Consider the following 21571-nt stretch of genomic DNA (forward strand, 5'->3'; position numbering starts at 1 on the left):
CACACAGAGCCCGACGTGGTGCTTGAACTCTTGAACCGTAGGGTCATGACCTGAGCCGAAGTCAGACGCTTATCTGACTGAACCATCCAGGTGCCCCCCCTCTTTTTTACATGTTTATTTAGCTCTTAACTTTTGGTTTTTTTAATGTTTATTTATTTTGAAGGAGAGACAGAGCATGAGCAGGGGAGAGGTAGAGAGAGGGGGAGATAGAGTGTGAAGCTGGGCTCCAGGCTCTGAGCTGTCAGCACAGAGCTGGACGCGGGGCTCTAACTCACAAGCTGTGAGATCATGACCTGAGCCCAAGTCAGATGCTTAACCAACTGAGCCACCCAGGCACCCCTTAGCTCTTGACTTTTTAATGTTATTTTAGAATACATTGAAACAGGCTAAATATCCAACAATAGACTATGGTTAAGAATATGGTTAAGTCAGTTATGGCTTGTAACCATTTGATGAAATATTATGTCCCACTTAAAAGTGAGTAGAAGTATACTATACCTAAGAGTATGTCATTTTGGTATGAATTGTTCTCCAATAAGAAAACTTTTTAATTTATTAATTTAGAACAAGATATCTCATTAAGAGATTGAAGAGCTAATTCATGCATTCAACATCCACAATATGCTAGGAACTGCACAACCGGAAGCATACCAGTTTTCAATAACAGGATTGAGAACCAGTGGTCCAGGTAAAACAGTAATTGTGGTTCTTAAAAAGGATTTTTAGTTACTGAAGAGTTTGCTTTTCCAATCTTTCCAAGACAGAGACCTAGCAACTAATAGACACTTTAGAAGTCAATTTATTGTGAAGGGTTATTCCATCTTGTATTTATTTTTTTTTTGGGGGGGGGGTTCCATCTTTTAGACCTATGATACCATCTTAGCTGCACCAACTAGAAATTGAACCAATCTGAATGTATATTAAAGAAAATTCATTTAACTGCTTTTACTTTTTTTGCCAGTGATTGTAAATGTATCTACATGAAATTAAAATTTTCACTTGATTAGAGTAATGCATTATTGAATCTTGATTTTTCAAATCAGTTTTTTTTATGTTTATTTGTGAGAGCGAGCGTGTGAGCGGGGAAAGAGAGAGGCAGACACAGAATCTGAAGCAGACTGCAGACTCTAAGCTGTCAGCACAGAGCCCAATGTGAGGCTTGAACTCACAAACTGCAAGATCATGACCTGAGTCAAAGTCGGACTCTTAACCGACTGAGCCACCCAGGTGCCCCTCAGGTAAGTTTTTTAATGTAAAAACGTTACACATTTCTTTCCTAGATCACCTTTTTAGTGCAATGGAGTCCAATTCCATATAGTAGTAGCTATTTAATACTAGAAACATTTTTGGTTTAAGACACGACTACAAATGCTAAGATTAGCCCTTTTCTGTATGCGTTTCTAGGATTGTGTTTAGTCCTGTACTTTAAGGAGTTGAAGATGTTATGCAATCACAAGCAGTGTTTTAATGTTTCTACTTTGTTTTATTTTCTAAATTTATTTGCCTGTGTGACATAGATCAGTAGTATAGTACATTATGGAAAGTATATGATGTATGAGATGGTACATAAGAACTCCCACCTCGGTTCCCAAGGCAGCCAACATTTCCCCCTTTTTGTGTTATTTTAGTGATAATCTATGCATAGCATGCAATACACATGCAAATTTACCTCTTGATCTTGAAAATTTTCTCTATCACTATTTCACAGAGCCTCCTCAGGTTTTAGTATTCTAATCTGTGGATATAAGTTTATTTAACAGTGCATTACCTATGTCCACTGAAAGGAAAACATTTCTTCCTTTACTCACGATACTTATGACACCAGATGTGTGGGTTTTCCTTCACCAAGCAATTCTCTAATTTTCTGTAGATACCAGTTGGGTGTCCTACAATTCAGTTCAGTTCTGACACTTCCTAGGGTTATCATCAGATCCCACAAGTTAAGGGCTCAGTCTCACAAGACTGCCCCCACTCCAGAAACCAACTGCAAGTCCTCGGTTGTCACATATACTTCTAATCAACTGGCTCTAAATCTGTTTCCACAAGCCCCTCAAGATTGATAATTTGCTAGAACAGCTCACAAGAATTTAGGGAAACGTTTACTGGTTTATTCTATAATAAAGGAGACAGATGACAGCTAGATAAAGAGATGTATCAGGTGAGGTCCAGAATGGTCCCAAGCAGAGGAGCTTCTGACCATTGGCTTGGGGTGAACCTCTTTCAGCATGTGAGTGTATTCACCAACCTAGAAGCTCTGAACCTCATACTTCAGGGATTTTTGTGGAGGCTTCATCATTTAGGTGATCAATTATTAATCTCGAGCCTCTTCCCTTCCAGGAAAAAAAAAGGTGTGTGTGTAGTGAGCTCTCCAAGAAAGAGTTATCTCATTAGAACAAAAGCTGCTCCTACCAGGAAATTCCAAGGGATTTAGGAGCTGGTGTCAGGAATAGGAGTTAATGACCAAAGACAAAAGTTCCTAGTGACTTTATTACCTAAGAAATCACAAAGGTTTTACATACTCTAGCCAGGAGCCTGGGACAAAGGCCAAAATATGTGTTTCTTATTTTATCACAATATCACATCCACACACTGGTTCTTTTCAATATTTTGTAAAACATAATTATCCTGTTTCTCAAAGATTAAAATACGTATTATATATTGCTGCATAATAATACCTCAAAATTCAGCAGCCTAAAACAACAAAAAACATTATCTTCACAGTTTCTAAGTGTTAGGGAACTGGGAATGATGAAGCTAGGTTACAGAATCATGTGGTTGCAGTCAAGATACCAATCAGGGCGACAGTCATCCAAAGGCTTCACTAGCACTGTTGCACAGTGCTCACTTAACCTATCTGTTAGTAGGAGGCCTCAGTTACTGTCACATGTACGGCTTCTCACAACATGTTAGTTAACTCTTCCCCCGCCCCTGCCACCGCCATAGCAAATGATACCGGAAACAATGCAGAAGGCTCAATGTCTTTTGTAAACTAACCTCAAAAAAATATACCAATTCTGTGTTTAATCTTTTTCTTTTTATTTTTTTCTATTAAAAGATTGAGATTTAATCATAATATTATAGAATGTTTTTCCTCCTCCACATCTTACCACCACACAACAGAGTATATCCAGTATAAACACAGAGCTGAAACTAAAATTTAGACTTTCTCTGAGTAGTGCAAAGCCCAAAGTCAAGAGAGGACACAAAAATTAAGTGATAGGAATTTGAATTTATTGGCACCTCTGGCTACAGCCAACATTAAATAAATCTGACTCCCAGCCAAACCAACATAACCCTTCATGCTAGACGCATACTCTAGTTCCTATTACTTAATGCATGTCTGGATTTTTTACAAGTTTTTCTTTAAATTCCACACAGTAACATACAGCGTAATATTCATTTCAGGTGTACAATTTAGTGATTCATCACTTACATATAATACCCAGTCCTCATTACTACAAGTGCCCTCCTTAACCTGTCAGACATTTAACACAACCCCACCCACTTGATCTCCAGTAACTTTCAGTTTCTCCTCTATAGATAAAAGTCTGTTTCCTAGTTTGACTCTCTCTCTCTCTGTCTTTTTACCTGTATGTTTCCCTGTTTTATTTCCTAAATTCCATAAATGTGTGAAGTCACATGGTATTTGTCTTTCTCTGACTGAATTATTTTGCTTAGCATAATACTTTCTAGTTCCATCCCCACCATTGCAAATGGCAAGATTTCATTCTTTTTTATGGCAGAATAATATTCCATTGTATATATATACCACCTCTTCCTTATCTATTCATCAGTCAATGGACATTTGGGTTCTTTCCTTAATTTGGTTATTGTTTAGAATGCTGCTATAAACAATGGGATGCATGTGCATGTGATTCCCTTTGAATTAGTGTTTTTGTATCCTTGGGGTATAAAATACAAAGTAGTGCAATTGCAATTGTAGAGGAGTTCTATTTTTTTTTTTATTTTTTAAATTTACATCCAAATTAGTTAGCATATAGTGCAACAATGATTTCAGGGGTAGATTCCTTAATGCCCCTTACCCATTTAACCCATCCCTCCTCCCACAGCCCCTCCAGTAACCCTCTGTTTGTTCTCCATATTGAAGAGTCTCTTCTGTTTTGTCCCCCTCCCTGTTTTTATATTATTTTTGCTTCCTTTCCCTTATGTTCATTCATCTGTACTGTGTCTTAAAGTCCTCATATGAGTGAAGTCATATGATATTTGTCTTTCTCTGACTAATTTTGCATAGCATAATACCCTCTAGTTCCATCCATGTAGTTGCAAATGACAAGATTTCATTCTTTTTGATTCCCAAGTAATACTCCATTGTACAGATGTACCACACCTTCTTTACCCATTCATCAGTTGATAGACATTTGGGCTCTTTCCATACTTTGGCTATTGTTGATAGTGCTGCTATAAATATGGGGGTGCATGTATCCCTTGGATAAATACCTAGAGGTGCAATTGCTGGCTTGTAGCATAGTTCTTTAAATTTTTGGAGGAACCTACATACTGTTTTCCAGAGTGGCTGCACCAGTTTGCATTCCCACCAGCAATGCAAAAGAAATCCTCTTTCTCTGCATCCTCGCCAACATCTGTTGTTGCCTGAGTTGTTAATGTTAGCCATTCTGACAGGTGTGAGGTGTTATCTCATTGTGGTTTTGGTTTGGATTTCCCTGATGATGAGTGATGTGGAGCATTTTTTCATGTGTTGGTTGGCCATCTGGATGTCTTCCTTGGAGAAGTTTCTATTCATGCCTTTTGCCTGTTTCTTCACTGGATTATGTGTTGAGTTTGATAAGTTCTTTATAGATTTTGGATACTAACCCTTTATCTGTTATGTCATTTGCAAATATCTTCTCCCATTCTGTCAGTTGCCTTTTAGTTTTGCTGATTGTTTCCTTCGCCGTGCAGAAGATTTTTATTTTGCTGAGGTCCCAATAGTGCATTTTTGCTTTTGTTTCCCTTGCCTCTGGAGACATGTTGAGTAAGAAGTTGCTGTGGCCAAGATCAAACAGGTTTTTGCCTGTTTTCTCCTCAAGGATTTTGATGGCTTCCTGTCTTACATTGAGGTCTTTCATCCATTTTGAATTTCTTTTTGTGTATGGTGTAAGAAAGTGGTCCAGGTTCATTCTTCTGCATGTCACTGCTCAGTATTCCCAGCACCACTTGCTGAAGAGACTGTCTTTATTCCATTGGATATTCTTTCCTGCTTTGTCAAAGATTAGTTGGCCATACATTTGTGGGTCCATTTCTGGGTTCTCTATTCTGTTCCGTTGATCTGTCTGTTTTTGTGCCAATTTCTGTGTTTTATAAGTTGCACAGACCAAACTGGTAGCAGTGTAGGAGGCAACTACACAGGGCACGAATATCAGCAGATGGGCATCATTAAAAGCCATCTTTGAGTCTAGCACAATCTAGAAGTTAAAAGCATTAATCATGTAAAATACAGGCTTTTTAGCATTGCTTTCATAAGCTGTGCACTAAGTTTGTTTTGGTCACATTAATGATGTTATTTTCATCTTCCAGATATCTGGAAGATAGTGCTTTAATGGAGGGAAGCATTTTAGTGGGCTTTTTTCTCTTGAATATACTATGTCGTAGAAAAGTTGAAAACTTAAACTTTGATCCTTGAGGCAAAATATTTTGGCTCTGTGAATGGTTGCATTAGGGATTACAATATACAAACTTTGGTAGTCTGCTTAAAGTCAGTATTTTACCACTTAAAGTACAATGTAGAAAATTTACCACTGTATTACCCTCTCCTCTATATGGTATAGTTGTCATATCTGTATATGTTGAAAACCCCATCATGTGGTATTGTAACTTTTGCTATCAAAAATCAAACATTTTAAAGAACTCAAGAGGAGAACGCTCTGTGATATTCATCCAGATATTTACCATCGCTATTCCTCTTTTTTCATTCCTGATATTCTAGGTTTCCTTCTAGTATTGTTTTCTGGTTTCTGATGAAAAAATCTGTAGTCATTCAAATTGTTCTGTGGGTAATGCATTGTTTTTCTCTGGCTGCTTTCAACAATTTTTCCTTTGTCTTCAGTTTTTAGTAGTACGATTATGAAGTGTCTGTACATGGATTCCTTCGAGGTTTTCTCTTTGGGGTTTGCTGAGCATCTTGAATCTGTAGGTTTATATCTTTCACCAAACTTGAGGAGGTTTACAACCATTTCCCCCCTTCCCCATTTTTGTTTTCAGCATCACATTCTTTTTCTTCTTTCTTTGAAACTCTTTGTTTTTCCTTTTGTTAGAACATTTGTTGTTATATTTTTGAGTTTGAAAATTTCCATTTGGTTCTTTATTTTTATTTTATTTTTTCCATTTGGGTCTTCTTTGTATCTTTGCTGAGCTGTTCTGTTTTTTCATGCATGTCAAGGGTGTTCACAATTGCCCGTAGAAACTTTTTTTTTTTAAGTTTATGTATTTATTTAGAGAGAGGAAGAGAGCAAGCTGGGGAGGGGCAGAGAGAGAGGGGGGACAGAGGGGATCCAAAGCAGGCTCTGTGCTCCAGAGAGCTGGATACAGGTCTGGAACTCAGGAACCACGAGATCATGACCTAAGCTGAAACCAGGAGTTAGTCACTTAACTGACTGTGCCACCCAGGTGCCCCAGGAACATTTAAAAACATTTTTTTTAATCTTTATTTATTTTTGAGAGACAGAGCATGAGCGGGGAGGGGCTGAGAGGAGACACAGAATCTGAAGCAGGCTCCAGGCTCTGAGCTGTCAGCACAGAGCCCATCGTGGGGCTCAAACTCACAAAATGTGGGGTCATGACCTGCGCTGAAGTCAGAGGCTTAACCGACTGAGCCACCCAGGAGCCCCTCCAGAAACATTTTTATAGTACTGCTTTAAAGTGTTTGAAGGATAATTGTCATTTAGGTATTGGCATCTGTTGATTGTTTTTTCTCTGTGAGTTAAGATTTTCCTGGTTCTTTCAAAGTTCTCAAAGTCTTTGATATGCTAATTAGGACCAGATCCTTGCTATCTATAAGGTCCCTCTCCTGAGTTCCTCTCTTCCTACAGTCTCCATGGTACTTTCCCTACTCAGCATCTCCCCTTTTCAGTTTTTGTTTTTAAGTTTATTTTTATTTATTTTGAGAGAGATAGAGAACAAGCAGGGGAGGGACAGAGAGAGAGGGAGACAGACAGAATTCAAAGCAGGCTCCACGCTGTCAGCACAGAGCCTAATGTGAGGCTCAAACCCACGAACTGTGAGATCATGATCTGAGCAGAGATGGAGTCCAACAGTTAACTGACTGAGGGAGCCCCTCCCACCACCTTTTTAAATATTTATTTTTGAGAGAGAGAGAGAGAGACAGAGAGACAGAGAGAGACAGAGTGCAAGAGGGGGCGTGACAGAGAGAGAAGGAGACACAGAATCGAAAGCAGACTCCAGGTTCTGAACTGACAGCACAGAGCCCAACACAAGCCTTGATTTCACCAACCATGAGATCATGACTGAGCCACCCAAGTGTCCCTCCCCTTTTCAGTTCTCTGGGCAGAAAGCTGTGACTTTAGGAACTATGCACTTCTACCACTGTGCCTACATTTGGAGCTAAATGGCTTAACACCTTTGTGTCTTGGTACTCATCTATAAAATGTAGATAATAATACCACAATGCCTGGCCTATATAGCTAAATGTTACCTAATATTACTCTTATTAAATGTTTAGCCTCTCAAAACTATTAATACAGATTCGGTTTTCTCAGATTTTAAAGCAGTTTTTATTCAGGGTTATGTGTATATGGGGAAGGCAAACTATGCCCTGGGCATCATTAAAACGGTTGATGAAACTAATTTTTGATCTTTGTAAATAGTTTTGGTTTTCAGTATCTTTTAATTATAAATACATGCTCCAGATTGCAGGATAAATCGTTGGGGTTCTGACATGTAATTTTTCCTGTTAGTTTTATGTTTCATAGTTTTATGGAGAATAGAAATGAAACAAATGATCCCTTCTAAAGAGTTTCCATGTTTTCTAAGTAGACAATAGAATTATACATTAATCAACTAGAAGAGTTACAAAGTAGTACTAATGTATCAGAAATAAAGGGAAGCCGTATTTAATGGTTTGCCTGAGACAGTCCTACTCTACCTTTTCTTGCAGGTGTGTGTGTGTAATTGTTAACAGACCCTCATTTCATGAAGGTTTTCTGGTTAGGATGATAAATGGTATAGATACTGGTTATTTTCAAGACAATGAAAGGAAAACAATCACCATGTCTTCAGAAAGTTTGCTGGGCCTCAGAATGAGCTAAATGAATCTAAACAAAGACTTAGAATTTTGAATAGAGATGTGGGAACATGCTGTTTTAGAAGCCACAGTTATGTCCTAATATGCAGGACAGATAAATGGCAGGCACTATTGCAATCAAATAGATATGAGGTGATATGACCTTTGTTGGTTTTACTCTTCTACAAAGTTTAGAATTCTACTTTTTAGGATATTACTATAAAAGGTAGTGTTCAAAAGTTTCAACCGAATAAATGCACCAAAGAAAGTCTATATAGTGAGTAATTAATGTAGTTTTACCTCACAATTGGGGGATTTTAGAGAAATGTGATTTTAAACAATAGACTTTTTTTTTAAGAGCAGTTTTAGGTTCATGGCAAAATTAAGCAGAAAGTGCAGCTATCCCACATATGCCCTCTCCTAACTAGTTTCCTATCACTTTCTACTTATACAACACATGTATAGTATCCCTCATTATCAAAATCCCCAGAGTGATACAATTGATGATCCTACATTTGATGATGGTTATTTTTTTTACCTGTTTGGTTTTTTTTTCCTTTCACTTGACTAAAAACTAAAATATTAGTGTTTATCATAGTTCTGTGTGAAATCAGATTATTTTGCCACTGCTTAAATCATGTGATTGTTGTCCAAGTGGTTTTGGTGGCCAAGGTAAATGAGGCATTGGCTTGCTTGAGGCTAAAAAGGACTCCTAACGCTACCAAAACAAAAACTCATGATAAAGTATAAACTGCCCTTGAAATTGGTTTTCTTCTTTTCTAATTTTTTACTGTTTTTTAATTTATTTTTGAGAGAGACAAAGACAGAATGCAAGCAGGAGAGGGGCAGAGAGAGAGGGAGACACAGAATCCGAAGCAGGATCCAGGCTCTGAGCTGTCGGCAAAGAGCCCGATGCAGGGCTTGAACCCATGAACTGTGAGATCATGACCTGAGCCAAAGTTGGACACTTAACCAACTGAGCCACCTAGGTGCCCCAAAATTGGTTTTCATATGGATCATTCCCTGATGATTTTCTGGAGATTTTTTTGTTTTGATTTGCAGGGCCATTAGGAGAGGCAATTTTAATCATTAGTGATTTATTATACTGGATCATTTAGGAACTGGAAGAACACAGAATTCTGGCTCGAAATCACTCTTTTACACTGAAAATCAGTTTCCTAGTTAGTATTGCTCAGCTACAAGAACAGATTGTTGAAAAGTTTCCTCATATACCAATGCTTTAAAATGACTCAAAAGCTGGCAATATGTACTGAGTAGCCTTAAGTTACTTCCATTTAAAAAATGATCTCCACAAATTTGCTTTCTCTCTATTTGAAGTCTCATGAGAGAATCTTATACCATCTCTGTGGAGAAAAAAAATGGAGTAATTAGACATAGTGGTTAATTAGAAGTAGTTAATTTGGAGAAATTTCTAACTGGTTCTAAGACTCTATCTATCTATCTATCTATCTATCTATCTATCTATCTATCTATCTATTTAAAGTTACTTATTCATTTTGAGAGAGAGAGAGAGCACAAGCAGGTGAGAGGCAGACAGAGGGAGAGACAGAATCCCATGCAGAATCCCAATACCTGACTGAGCCACCCAGGTGCCCCTGGTTCTAAGAATTTAAAATTTCTTTACTATTCATAAAAATCCTATGAACCTCAGAATAGTCTTTTTACAATTTATAAAGGATGAAACCAAAACACAGAAATGCGCCCTTCCTAAAAATGTGTAACTTCACCAGTGTTCATCCTATTCATAATGTCATCACTTAGTTGTTAAAGCCCAAAACACAGGCATCATCCTTGATTCTCTTTTTCCCTTCTATCCCACAACTAACCCAATACTGCTTCACTTCTAGGCCCAGTTCTAGACTGCATCTCCCACCTGGTCTACTGAAATAGCTTCACTACTTGACCCACTGCTTCCACTCATACTTCCTCCCTGACAACAGTTTATTCTTTGTATACTGGATAGAATACTCTTTTAGAAATGTAAATATGATCATGATACTTTCTAGGTGAAAGTCCTCCAAAAGATTCCCACCTAGAATAAAATTGAAACTATTATTCTATACAAGACCATACTCCATCTGCCACTACTTACCTAGTTTGCTATCACTTTCTACTTATCTCACTTTGCTTAAATCATACTCTTTTTCTCACTCTTCATCAAAATTCATTCCCTTCTTAGACCTTTGTACTTGTTCCTTTTGTCTGGACTGCTTTTTTCCCACAGTAGCTTTCTCACATACTTCATTAAAGTCTTTGTTAAAATACAGAGAAAGACAGATACCATATGTTTTCACTCTTATGTGGATCCTGAGAGACTTAACAGAAACCCATGGGGGAGGGGAAGAAAAAAAAAGGAGGTTAGAGTGGGAGAGAGGCAAAGCATAAGAGACTCTTAAAAACTGAGAACTAACTGAGGGTTGATGGGGGGTGGGAGGGAGGGGAGGGTGGGTGATGGGTATTGAGGAGGGCACCTTTTGGGATGAGCACTGGGTGTTGTATGGAAACCAATTTGACAATAAACTTCATATATTGAAAAAATAAAAAATAAAAAATAAAATGTTATCTCCTGAGAGGGCTTCCCTGATGACACTACGTATATCCAGCCATCTATTTATCTGGATTATTATATTTTTTTCATAGCATTTTACACTACTTGAATTTCTCTGTTTATTTCTGTATTCCCATCAGAATGTAAATTCTCTGGCTGAGGAAAGCACATTGATTGATTTGTTTATCACTGTACCTGTGGAGCTTAGAACATGCCTGACATTTTATAGGTATTAAAATATTTGTTGAATGAATGAATGAATGAATGAGTGAACTTGTGTACAACTGTATTCTTTATGTTTTTTTGTTTCTTTGTTTTTTTCCATAGCTTTGTAGAGGAATAGTCAAAGAGCTATGGAGTTTAACAATGCATATGAAACAGCTATTTTAACTGAATAACTTCATACAAATGCTGGTTGTCCCATTTGTGATTATTACCTATTGGTTTCCTCTGGATTTTCTCTTTATTCCTGCTCTGGGTCTTGACGGCATGAAAATAGTAATTATTTAATTCAAGTAAGTCTGAATTTTGAAATACCTGTTGTGTTTGGGGCTGTTAGGTGGTAAGAGGGATTGAAAAATATGAAAACTTTAGTCTTCTAATACCTAGGAAAAATTTAACATTCTAGTTGGGGAAAATGCGATATGCACAAGAGAAACTCCAAACATTTCAAATACAGCAAAGAAGTAAGCTAATGATAGCAATAAGAGCAAAAGGAATTTAGAACTGTGGAAAGATTCTTCCGTTAGTGGGCTTAATGTAGGAAGCAAATCTTAAAAGGCCATGGTGCTCAGAATTTGTGTGTGTAGTGGAAGAAGATAAATGTTCAGAATCTGTTATTAGCCAATGTTCAAACATTAGCTCGATAAATAGCACTTTGGGTGTGCTATTTATTGGCATTGATAGAGCGTCAAGAGCATATAGGTGGTTTCTTGGCTACATCTACATCTATATCTATATCGGTATATCTATCATCTATCTCTCCAGCACCTGATTAACTGCATATTTCCGTTGAGGTAGTTTCTTTACTAAACTTTTCCATCCTCCATTGTGCTTAAAACCTTTAAAAAATTTTTATTGCTGTTTCAGCCAATTTTCTACAAACCTCATGCCTATTAATAAGCTATATCCTCATGGGATTGCCGTATTACATTTGATAATACTTATGAATTACTTAAGACTGTATTGAGCGTTGTTTCAAAAAATCTATAAATGTAAATGTAAAGGAAACGTAACTGACGCAATGACACTGGCGAAATCGCGATCTCTTCCATAGGCGAAATGGAAACAGGTAAGGAAGGAGTCAGGTGAGCTCCACAAACCTTGCTCAAATTGACACGATCACCGGCCGCGCCCCTCATTTAGCTCAATACCTCCTTGGCTCTAGGTTTGCCCACCCGCGCAAGCCAGCCGAGGCTCCCGGAAGGTAAACACATCGAGAAGGGCGGGGCAGAAGGCGGGTTAGGGATGGGTGAGTGGCCAGCAGAAAGTGATTGGCAGCTGCCATGTCCACGTGCTTTGTGCTTCGAACTAGCTGTCGCGAGAATTCGATGTAAACAGACCAGTCCCGGGTCCTCCGACTCCCAGCCCGAGACGCTCAGCTGAGGTGCAGAGGAGTCTGAGACCTAATTCCTTTTGACAAAGCCACGAAGGTGTGCTGTCTGCAAAGGAAAATAGACATGTTCGTAACTCTCCCTACCTGCCTGCGTTCGCAACCGAACCTGACACCTCGGCTTCACCCAAACTTACATACTGTTTTGTTTTCCCTGGAGCCCCAGCGGATTGGATAAATTCAGGAGGCGGGTCCGCCTCTTTTCTACTTGCTGGTTGGCGAAGCTGACCTCCAAGGGCGGTGCCCGGCCGTAGCCAGTTTCCTTCTGGGATTGGCTAGAAAAGTAGTTCCGCTGAGGCGTGGTAGGAAGTGGTAGCCGTCAATCATGAGGGGAGACTCCAAACAGTGAGCCTTGAGCTGGAGAACAGCGTTTACCGGCGGGGCGGCCGGTGAGAGGGCTGGTGGGGCTGTGGCTTTGGGGAGGCTTGGAGAGAACGAGGTGCAAGCAGCGTGAGGGGAGAGGGCTTGACTGGTATGGATTCGACGAGAGAGAGCTATCGAGATTGGAGGGGGAGGGGAAGAAGGGCAAGGGGCCAGAGGGCGGCCGGGGGCAGCGGTGGCTCCGCGTTGGAGGTTAAGTGGGTATCGCTGTTCGTGTCTTTCAGGAGAGTGGGGCCTGAGGGTCGTCCTCAGGAGACAGGGCCCTTATAGGACATTTCTTGGAAGGCTCTGTTTCGGGAAATGAAGGGTGGAATGGAAATGAGAGTGCTGAGGGGTTGGTGGTGAAGATACCTACCGAGGAAGGGGTACCTGGACTAGGTGGGGCAAAGGGTGTTTTTGTTGTAGCAGGTGAGACTCCTCAGTTTGGGAATTTTCAAATACGGTGAGAGAATGCTTCTTACTTAGAAGTGATGGTTTTAAGGGCTTTCAAGATTAGTTCCAGGTTGTGGACTTTCCTGAGCCCTGTAAGAGATCATTGATATTGCTGTCAATCCTCTTTTAGCCTTAACCAAGTACACTCTATGTTCTTAACATCTACACAGTGATTCAGATGCTTAATGACCATTAAAGGATCAAGATTCAGTGATGTGACAGGAAAGGACAAGGGGCTTCTAATGTCATATAGGTTTTTATTACTTATTAAGGCTCTGGTGTTTAGGTTATAATAGTAAGGGGATTGACAATCTGATTTAAAAACTCCTGTCAAATTATGATCATGCAATCCTTTTTTTATAGCTGTTACTGACATAACGTTGTATTAGTTTCAGATGCACAACATAATTTGATTTGATATTTGTGCATATCTTGAAATGATCACCACAATGTCTAGTTAACATCCATCACCAAACATAGTTACAATGTACAGTCTTGCTTATAGATTCCCAACAGTTTTAGTTGGAAGATATTACCTCACTGTTCCATTAAGTCTCCAAATAATGTGTTATGTGTATTTTCACTATCTCAATTTAAGATTTTAGTACATTTAAAAATTTTGGCACACAGAGATAGCACATTTTTAAAAAATATTAAGTGGTCTTGTGCTAGACTCTCTATGTAGCACATCTTACCTTTCTAGTTTGTGTTAACAGTGGATGAGAGGGGCCAGAAAGAGTCTTAACTAGTTTTGGGGTTCTGAGGCTTAGTCCAAAAAAACCCACAAAAACCTCTCACGATAATTAGAAAACTTCTTTATCTACTTCCTCTCCTAATCTTCCCCCTTTCTGGTATAATTGGAATTTCTGGGAAGGTTTCCTATATTTTAGGCATTTTTGATAAGGGATCTCTAGTGAGCAACCATAAACCTTTCCCTCTACCGCCAACAATAATGATCAGTTTTTTTCTATCTCTTCCATTCTGCAAACAGGTTTAGTGAATGAAGCTATGGCTACAGATTCTCCCAGAAGACCCAGTCGTTGTACTGGTGGAGTTGTGGTTCGCCCCCAGGCTGTCACGTAAGCAAATTTCAGTATAAGCCTAAAAGCTAAAGAAAATTTTCTCAGAATAGTAACTAACATTCAGGTTTCCTTTCTGAACGTTGATTACTTTTTAAATTTAATTAAGGCTTTATAGGATGATAAATATCGCCAAGGCCAAATAAAAGGAATAATGGGAGGGTCAAGTCGATGTAGTCACGTTTACAGAGTATGTCAAAAGCATTGTGCTAAATTCTAAGGAATGATCGTTTTTCCAACTCCAGGTTCAAAAATTGGTGGATCATTAATTCAGTGGATCAGGACCATTATTTAAAAAATGAAATAGCATATAATAGAAAATATAATTGGGAGTATTCTTTTGTGACACACACATGGATATTTTCATATGTATGTATATGTTCACCAGATCCTGATGTAAAATGTATCTCTTACTCTAAGTCTCAGTCAGAAAGTTTCAGAGTCAGTGTCATAAAGAGTACATTCTATATTTTAAGCATTCTTTGACAAAGCCTATTTATACTTTCTGGGAGCATATGATCTTTTTTTTTTTTTAATGTTTATTCACTTTTAGAAAGGGGGCACGCATGTTTGTGCACGTGAGCAAGGGGAAAGGCAGAAAAAGAAGAGAGAGAGAATGCCAAGTGGGCTCTGTGCTTGCTTGATCTCATGATCTCTGAGATCATGACCTGAGCCAAAATCAAGAGTTGGCATTTAACTGACTGAGCCACCCAGGCGCTCCTAGGAGCATATGATCTAATGTGGTTTTAAGATATGTTACTTGAGGGGCACCTGGGCTCAGTCTGTTAAGCATCCGACTTCGGCTCAGGTCATGATCTTACGGTTCATGAGTTCAAGCCCCGCATTGGGCTCTGTGCTGACAGTTCTGAGCCTGGAGCCTGCTTCAGATTCTATGTTTATCTCTCTCTCTCTCTCTCTCTCTCTCTCTCTCTCTCTCTCTGCCTCTCCCCTGCTTGCACTCTGTGTTTTTCTCTTTCTCTCTCAAAAATAAATAAACATTAAAAAAAGATATGTATACTTGAAATCACTATAATTAACAAAAAAGATGCCAGCACAACAGCATGAGAATTGAAAGGAGTATTCTAGTGGGAGTATTTAATGGGAATATTTTAGTATTTTAGATCCTAAAGGGTTTTATTAAGAAGCTAACATAATGTACTTTAAAGGCTGAATGGAGTTTAGACAATTAGAATCAAAGGTACATTTTAGGCAAAGGGACTAGAGTGAACAGATATGGGTAAGGCAAGCTATTTTCGTAAATGGAATATAGGGAGGTTGACCTATATAAAGTAGGTTAGGGTGGACAATTAAGATCCTTCAGTATTTGGATGAGGTGAAACTTGTTTTCTACCTTTTAAAATGTTTATAAGGGAATGTTAATATTTTGTATTATTCCCTTGGGCAGTTTAGCATGTTACATAAAGATTGCCTTTTCAGACTAAGAAAAGTATATGTATTTTACTATAATACTTCCTTTTTTTCCTTCCTGTATTTCCTGGGGCCATATTTCTTTGCTAACTATGGGCCATGGAACAAGTTAAGCATGTTATTAGCTATGAGTTAGGTACTATTTCAGTCTTCATTTTTTCCCCCTCCCTCTCAGCCTTTGTTTTATAGGTGAGAATACCAAAGCAGGGAGAAATTAAGTAAATTGCCCTTGGGAACAGCCAAGAAGGGGAACCTGGATAAAACCCAGGCAGTTTGTCTCCAGAGCCTGTGCACTTAGGCAGTATTGTATGTTGCATTACCATATTGGTATTCAACATATATTGCTTTTTTTTTGTTAATTAAATACGTAATTTTAGTGTTTTTTTAAAAAAAGTTTTTTATTTATTTGTATTCTTTTAACGAATAATGCTCAAACATCCACTCCATGCCTAAAGTACTGGATTGTAGATTCTGGAGGTAGAAGGGAAAATGAGAGTTGGATTCCTTTCTGTAATAGAGTTTATATTCTAGTGGGAGGAACACTAAGTTACTATAGGCTTGAACACTACACAGTGTGCTATGATAGAGAATGATAGTAGGGAGTAGGACTTAGGCTGTCAGGAAGGGCCTCTCTGAGGAGGTGACACATAAGCTGGAGATATGAAAGGATGGAAGAGTATGGGAAAGATTCCTGACAGGAACAAAGCTGGTGTAAAGGTTTTGATTCAAGGAGCTTGGTCTATTTTAGGAATTGAAGTTGCAGGAGACTGAAGCAGAGTAAGTTAGGAGAGTGGCAGGAAAATAAGGTTGGAGAGGTAGGCCTAATCAAATTGTTTTTCTTTTTTTTTCTTTTTAGGCCTAATCAGTTTTGGTAGCTATCTAAGGCATACCGCTTTTTTTATAGGATTTAGGATAACTCCTATGATTTTATTTAAATGTAATTTTTCACATGAAATGAAATGAATTGATTTGGTATTTTGAAGAATTTTTTCCCACTTGCTGATATCCATATACTTCCTATTTAAAATATCTCAGTGACCCTAACAGTATCATTTTTCTTCACTTCTATGCATTGTAATATTTTCTCATGTCTTGTCTATTGCAAAAGTTCTGTGAGGATGTCTTAGTATCTCCTAATTTTGCACCTGCAGCAAAATACAGATTCATTTTGCTGTATACAGGTAAGAGACTAAGTACGTAACCAATTTGAAGAAAAGGTCATGAAATACTGAGTCATCAGCAACAGTTTTTCTTGCTCTGGTAAATTCTTTTGCTTTGACTCAAGAGGAAGGTCCTGCCATAGCCTTGTGTCATCACTCTTTCAAATACAAGTTAGAATATCTGTGTCAAATTAAGAGAACCTGACTTTTAAGAAGAGACAATGTTTAAAAATATTAAAATTTCATTTGCATTTCACTTAATAACATATTCAAAGAAACTAGAAAGCAGGGTTGCAGAACTATCAGTTGATGAGAGTTGGTTTTTTTTCTTTTTTCTTTTTTAAATATTTTAAGTGACTTTAGAAAGAACTTTTTCATGTTTTGTTTTAAGCTGTCAGGATAAATTTTATCCATTTCACCCCTTTCCAGGGAGCAGTCCTACATGGAAAGTGTTGTGACTTTTCTACAGGATGTTGTACCACAGGTAAGTGTCTGTGTAGTTTCAGAAATAGTAGGCCCCAGGAGTAGAACCATTGGCCAGGAAAGTTCTGAAATGTTGTCTTTCCTAAACTTGACACAGGTCTCATCAACTTCACAAAGACTTTTGATGTTTTAGCATCCTGAGCATTGGTAGGGTAGAACCATACTTGTTAGTATTACATGTGCCTTAGTTTTGTGCTGACAGTGGCACAATTATCATTCCTCAGGACTTGCTCTCATAAACAGAATCAAGGTGAGATATTAGTTGAGAGATGGGACTTGGGACTCTCTAGTTGGGTTCTATTTCCAGAATCTTTCTCTTGTCCTCGTTAAATGTTGCCTGTCTGAAGTGATTAATGCAAAGTATATATTTTGCATTTTATTAACTAGATATTATATTAACTAAATACTATACTGAACACAAATCTATATCTTTTTCATATTGAGCAGTATTTATATGCCAAGTAGAGTATACCTTGTTACTCTAACTTATACAGAGTTCCATCTATATAAATGTAACAATAAAGAATAAGAGCAGCCCTTCTGGGATCATATCTAGTGCAGTGTTGTCCAGACTTAACATAAATGTCACTTGGCTCATGTGTTAAAAATAATAATTTCCAGGCCCCTTTCCCAGAGAGTTTGACTCAGTGGAATTGAGGTGGCATCCAGTTTGAGCCTCTGGTGATTCTTGTGAAACAGTAGCTGTGGGAGGCACTGTTCCGTGGAACTACTGAAGGGAAAGTTATTTTCTCCTTGTGGTGATGTCAGTATTTCCTGACTGCAAGGGATCTGTAACTGCACTGTTCAGAAAAGGACATTCATAGATCCAGTGTCTCAGCTTTATGACCACATCCTAGAAAAGTCTAAAATCCAGATCTCAGTTATACTAAATAAATTGTATTTATCAAATAAATTAAAGTATCGGGGTATTGGTATTCCTTTATTATGTTCAGACAACTCTAATGGAAATAGGTCACAATGACAAGGTTCATAGGAGCATGTAAAGAATAACAAATGCTTTGCGGTGCCTGGGTGGCTCAGTCAGTTGAGTGTCTGAGCTTGGCTCAGGTCATGATCTCACAGTTTGTGAGTTCAAGCCCCACATCGGGCTGCTGCTATCAGCACAGAGCCCACTTCAGATCCTCTGTCCCTCTCTTTCGGCTCTTCCCCCACTTGTGCGTGCACTCGCTCGCTCTCTCTCTCAAAAATAAATAAAACATTAAAAAAACTTTTAAAAAAGGAATAATAAATGCTTTCCTTTTTTGAGGAACTTGGTTACTAAGGGAAGTAAAATTGCTAAAACAAGCATATCAGTAAGTGTTCTACATGATAGTACAGACTGAATGTGTAATTGCTAAGAGAATGCATAGCAGAGAAAGAGTGAGAGTCAAGTTCCAAAGGATATCAAAAGTAGCATTAGTTAAAATGAATGGAATGCTTGCGTATGTGATGTTGGAGGAGGCTGGCTACCTGGGTATGGTAGGCAAAGGAATTGCTGTGGCTGTAGAGTATCTTAGACTATGTACAGAAGAATAGTTCTGGAGAGCAACCTGGGACTGAAATCCAACCTGGGCTCTACAAACTGCTCTTTCTCTGAAGCCCTGAGCCCTGGCATGAAACTAGTTCCAAGGAAGGGGCGTTTAAAATTTTTTGTAATTTGCCTGCCCCTGGAGTGCCTCTTTATCACATTTTTACAAAGGCACCTTTTGTGTTAGTGGAAACCCTGCATGGCAAGCAGTTCTTGCTGGCTGGAGGAGAAAGGCTGTGGTCAGAGGCTTTGAGGGAATAGAGAGTTTGGTAGAGAAACAAGAATACCAGATTGAGTAATAGATTGACAAAAGGGGGTTCTTAAAACTGATAGGGTAAAAGTTCTGGAAGGTATAAGATTAATATAGTGTTTATGAGCATTACTACATTAGAAAGGGGATAATCTGTGCAATTGATTGTGAAGATTTGGATCAGAGTAGCAACTGTGGAGGTAAAGCTGTAGTCATGGATCTAAGAATTAGAATGTTCATTCAAGAAATATGTAAGTCATTATTCTGTTTACTCTGGAAAGAAAGCAAAAATTCAGGCAGCAGACATTTACTTGAGCACCCACTATGGGACAGGCACTGTGTTACACTGAAGGGATATTTGGTGCTTCTCCTTAAGGCTTCATGGTCTTGTGTAGCAGTAGTTGGCAAACTTTCCCACAAAGGGCTGGGTAAGCTCTGCAGGTCATACAATATCTGTTGCATCTACTCAGTACTGCTTTTTATGTAAAGGAAAGGGCATGGCCATATTCAAATAAAATTTTATTTATGAACACAGGTGGTGGACCAGATTTGGTGTTTGGTGACCTCTGGTCTTTTTTTCCCCATATTTAATCCAGAATCCCCCAGTGGTACTGTGCAGTCAACCATTCGGAAAAATTATGTTTTTTGCTGATGTTATGTTCCAACTCCTGTTCTGGAAATCGTCAAATTCATGGAGCCTAGAAATTATTCTCTGGGTTTCCAAATAGCCACAAAAGGGGGAAAATGTGTTGTTAGACTGGTATCAGCTTCTTCAGCTGTTACAGATAGAATGAATTACCACTGTGTTCAGCAGATGTCATTGATGCCTTTTAGATGCCCTTAGCTGTGCTGTTTGATCTAGTAATTGTACTTATGAAAATTTATTAATAAATAATTCAGCAAGGAAAAAGTTAAAGCTCAGAATTTTTCATTTCAGTGTTTGTGTGTGAAAGTTCTACATTTTCAGTGTAAAAAATTGTAGCCAGCCCAGGGGTCACTGGGTGGCTCAGTCTTACTTAAGCGTCTTACTTTGGCTCAGGTCATGATCTCATGGTCTGTGAATTTGAGCCCCGCAATGGGCTCTGTGCTGACAGCTCAGAGCCTGGAGCCTGCTTTGGATTCTGTGTCTGCCTCTCTCTTTGCCTCTCCCCAACTTGTTCTCTCTCTCAAAAATAAATAAAACTTAAAAAAACTTAAAAAAAATTATAGCCAGCCCAAATGTCAATAGCAGTCAAACAAATTATGGTACGTTATCCCTATAGAATAATTTGCGGTAATTAACAATTATACTTTTTGGCAAAAGGGAGGTTATTTCTGTATGGTAAAAGAAACAAAACATATACGTACAACAAAAAAATACAACATACCTACAATGGCTGTAACTATGTCTTTTAAAGTTCAACAAAAACTTTATGCTTATGAATGGGTATATGTGGTAGAAACCTGGTAAGGAATAAAAGGGAAAATAACAAAATACTGTAAATAATGGGGTGGAAGTTTTGATTGTAAATAAGAGGGCTAGAGTAATTGCATCTTGGTTGAAGAAGGATTGCTAATAATCAGTGCTCGGCAGGAGACTTTTGTGTGGTACGTTGATATTGACCTCCATTAAGGTAGCAAGTGAAAGCTGGATGGGCACTGGGTGAGTATGTGCCTCACTAAGAATAAAATACCTACACATGGGCAAGAGATATCATAAGCTAAGAGGCAAAATGACATGATGTCACATGCCTTTTTTGTGCAGACCTGCAGGAAGGCACACAGGAAACAGCACTCAGATGCCTCAGCTTCATATTTTTTTCAAGAATGCTTAGTAAAGAACACCATGTCTGCTAAGGAGAGAGGAGAACTTGAAGACATAGCAAAAGTAGACAAGGCTTGTTTTGAAAGTCTTATTTTCCCCTGAAGGGGAAAGAAAAGTTCAAGAATCCCAGTACACTGAAAGACCTCATTCAACTTTGTTTTGTTCTGCATATCACTCAGAAATCAAAGGAGAACATCTTGCAAATGTTGCAGAGGAATTGAGAGAATGTTGAATAATGCTGCAGGTGATAAATCTGCTAAACTGAAGAAAATTCTGAAAAATGTTACTGCTTTACCAGATGAAAGGAGAGCGTGATGTGGGGAGAAAAAGTTGTCTTAAGTGCACTGTGCTATTCCAGATTGGATCCTGGAACTGAGAAAGAACATTAGTGGAAAAACTGATGAAATCCAAATGAAGTGTGGGGCTTAATTAATAGTAATGCATCACTGTCAGTGTCCTAGTTTTGAGAAATGTTCCATGGTAAAGTCAGATTTGATTAGATAGTTAACATTAGGGGAAACTGGTTGAGGGATATATGAGAACTTTGTACTGTATTTAATAATCTAAAATTATTCAAAATAAAGTTTA

General features: G+C 38.4%; 1 protein-coding gene across 1 annotated transcript in view; it reads left to right on the top strand.

The window, feature by feature from the left end:
* The first annotated feature begins 12107 nt into the window (after positions 1–12107).
* The window catches only part of BCAS3 (BCAS3 microtubule associated cell migration factor), a 628358-nt gene continuing 618894 nt past the window's right edge, over positions 12108–21571 (top strand). Inside the window, exons 1-5 of the mRNA XM_047833397.1 lie at positions 12108–12117; positions 12214–12297; positions 12833–12910; positions 14243–14330; positions 17348–17402. Coding sequence (XP_047689353.1) covers positions 12108–12117; positions 12214–12297; positions 12833–12910; positions 14243–14330; positions 17348–17402 — 315 coding nt within the window. The remainder of the gene's footprint in view (positions 12118–12213; positions 12298–12832; positions 12911–14242; positions 14331–17347; positions 17403–21571) is intronic.

The sequence above is a fragment of the Prionailurus viverrinus genome, chromosome E1 (genome assembly GCF_022837055.1).
Source record: "Prionailurus viverrinus isolate Anna chromosome E1, UM_Priviv_1.0, whole genome shotgun sequence".
Classification (NCBI taxonomy): domain Eukaryota; kingdom Metazoa; phylum Chordata; class Mammalia; order Carnivora; family Felidae; genus Prionailurus; species Prionailurus viverrinus.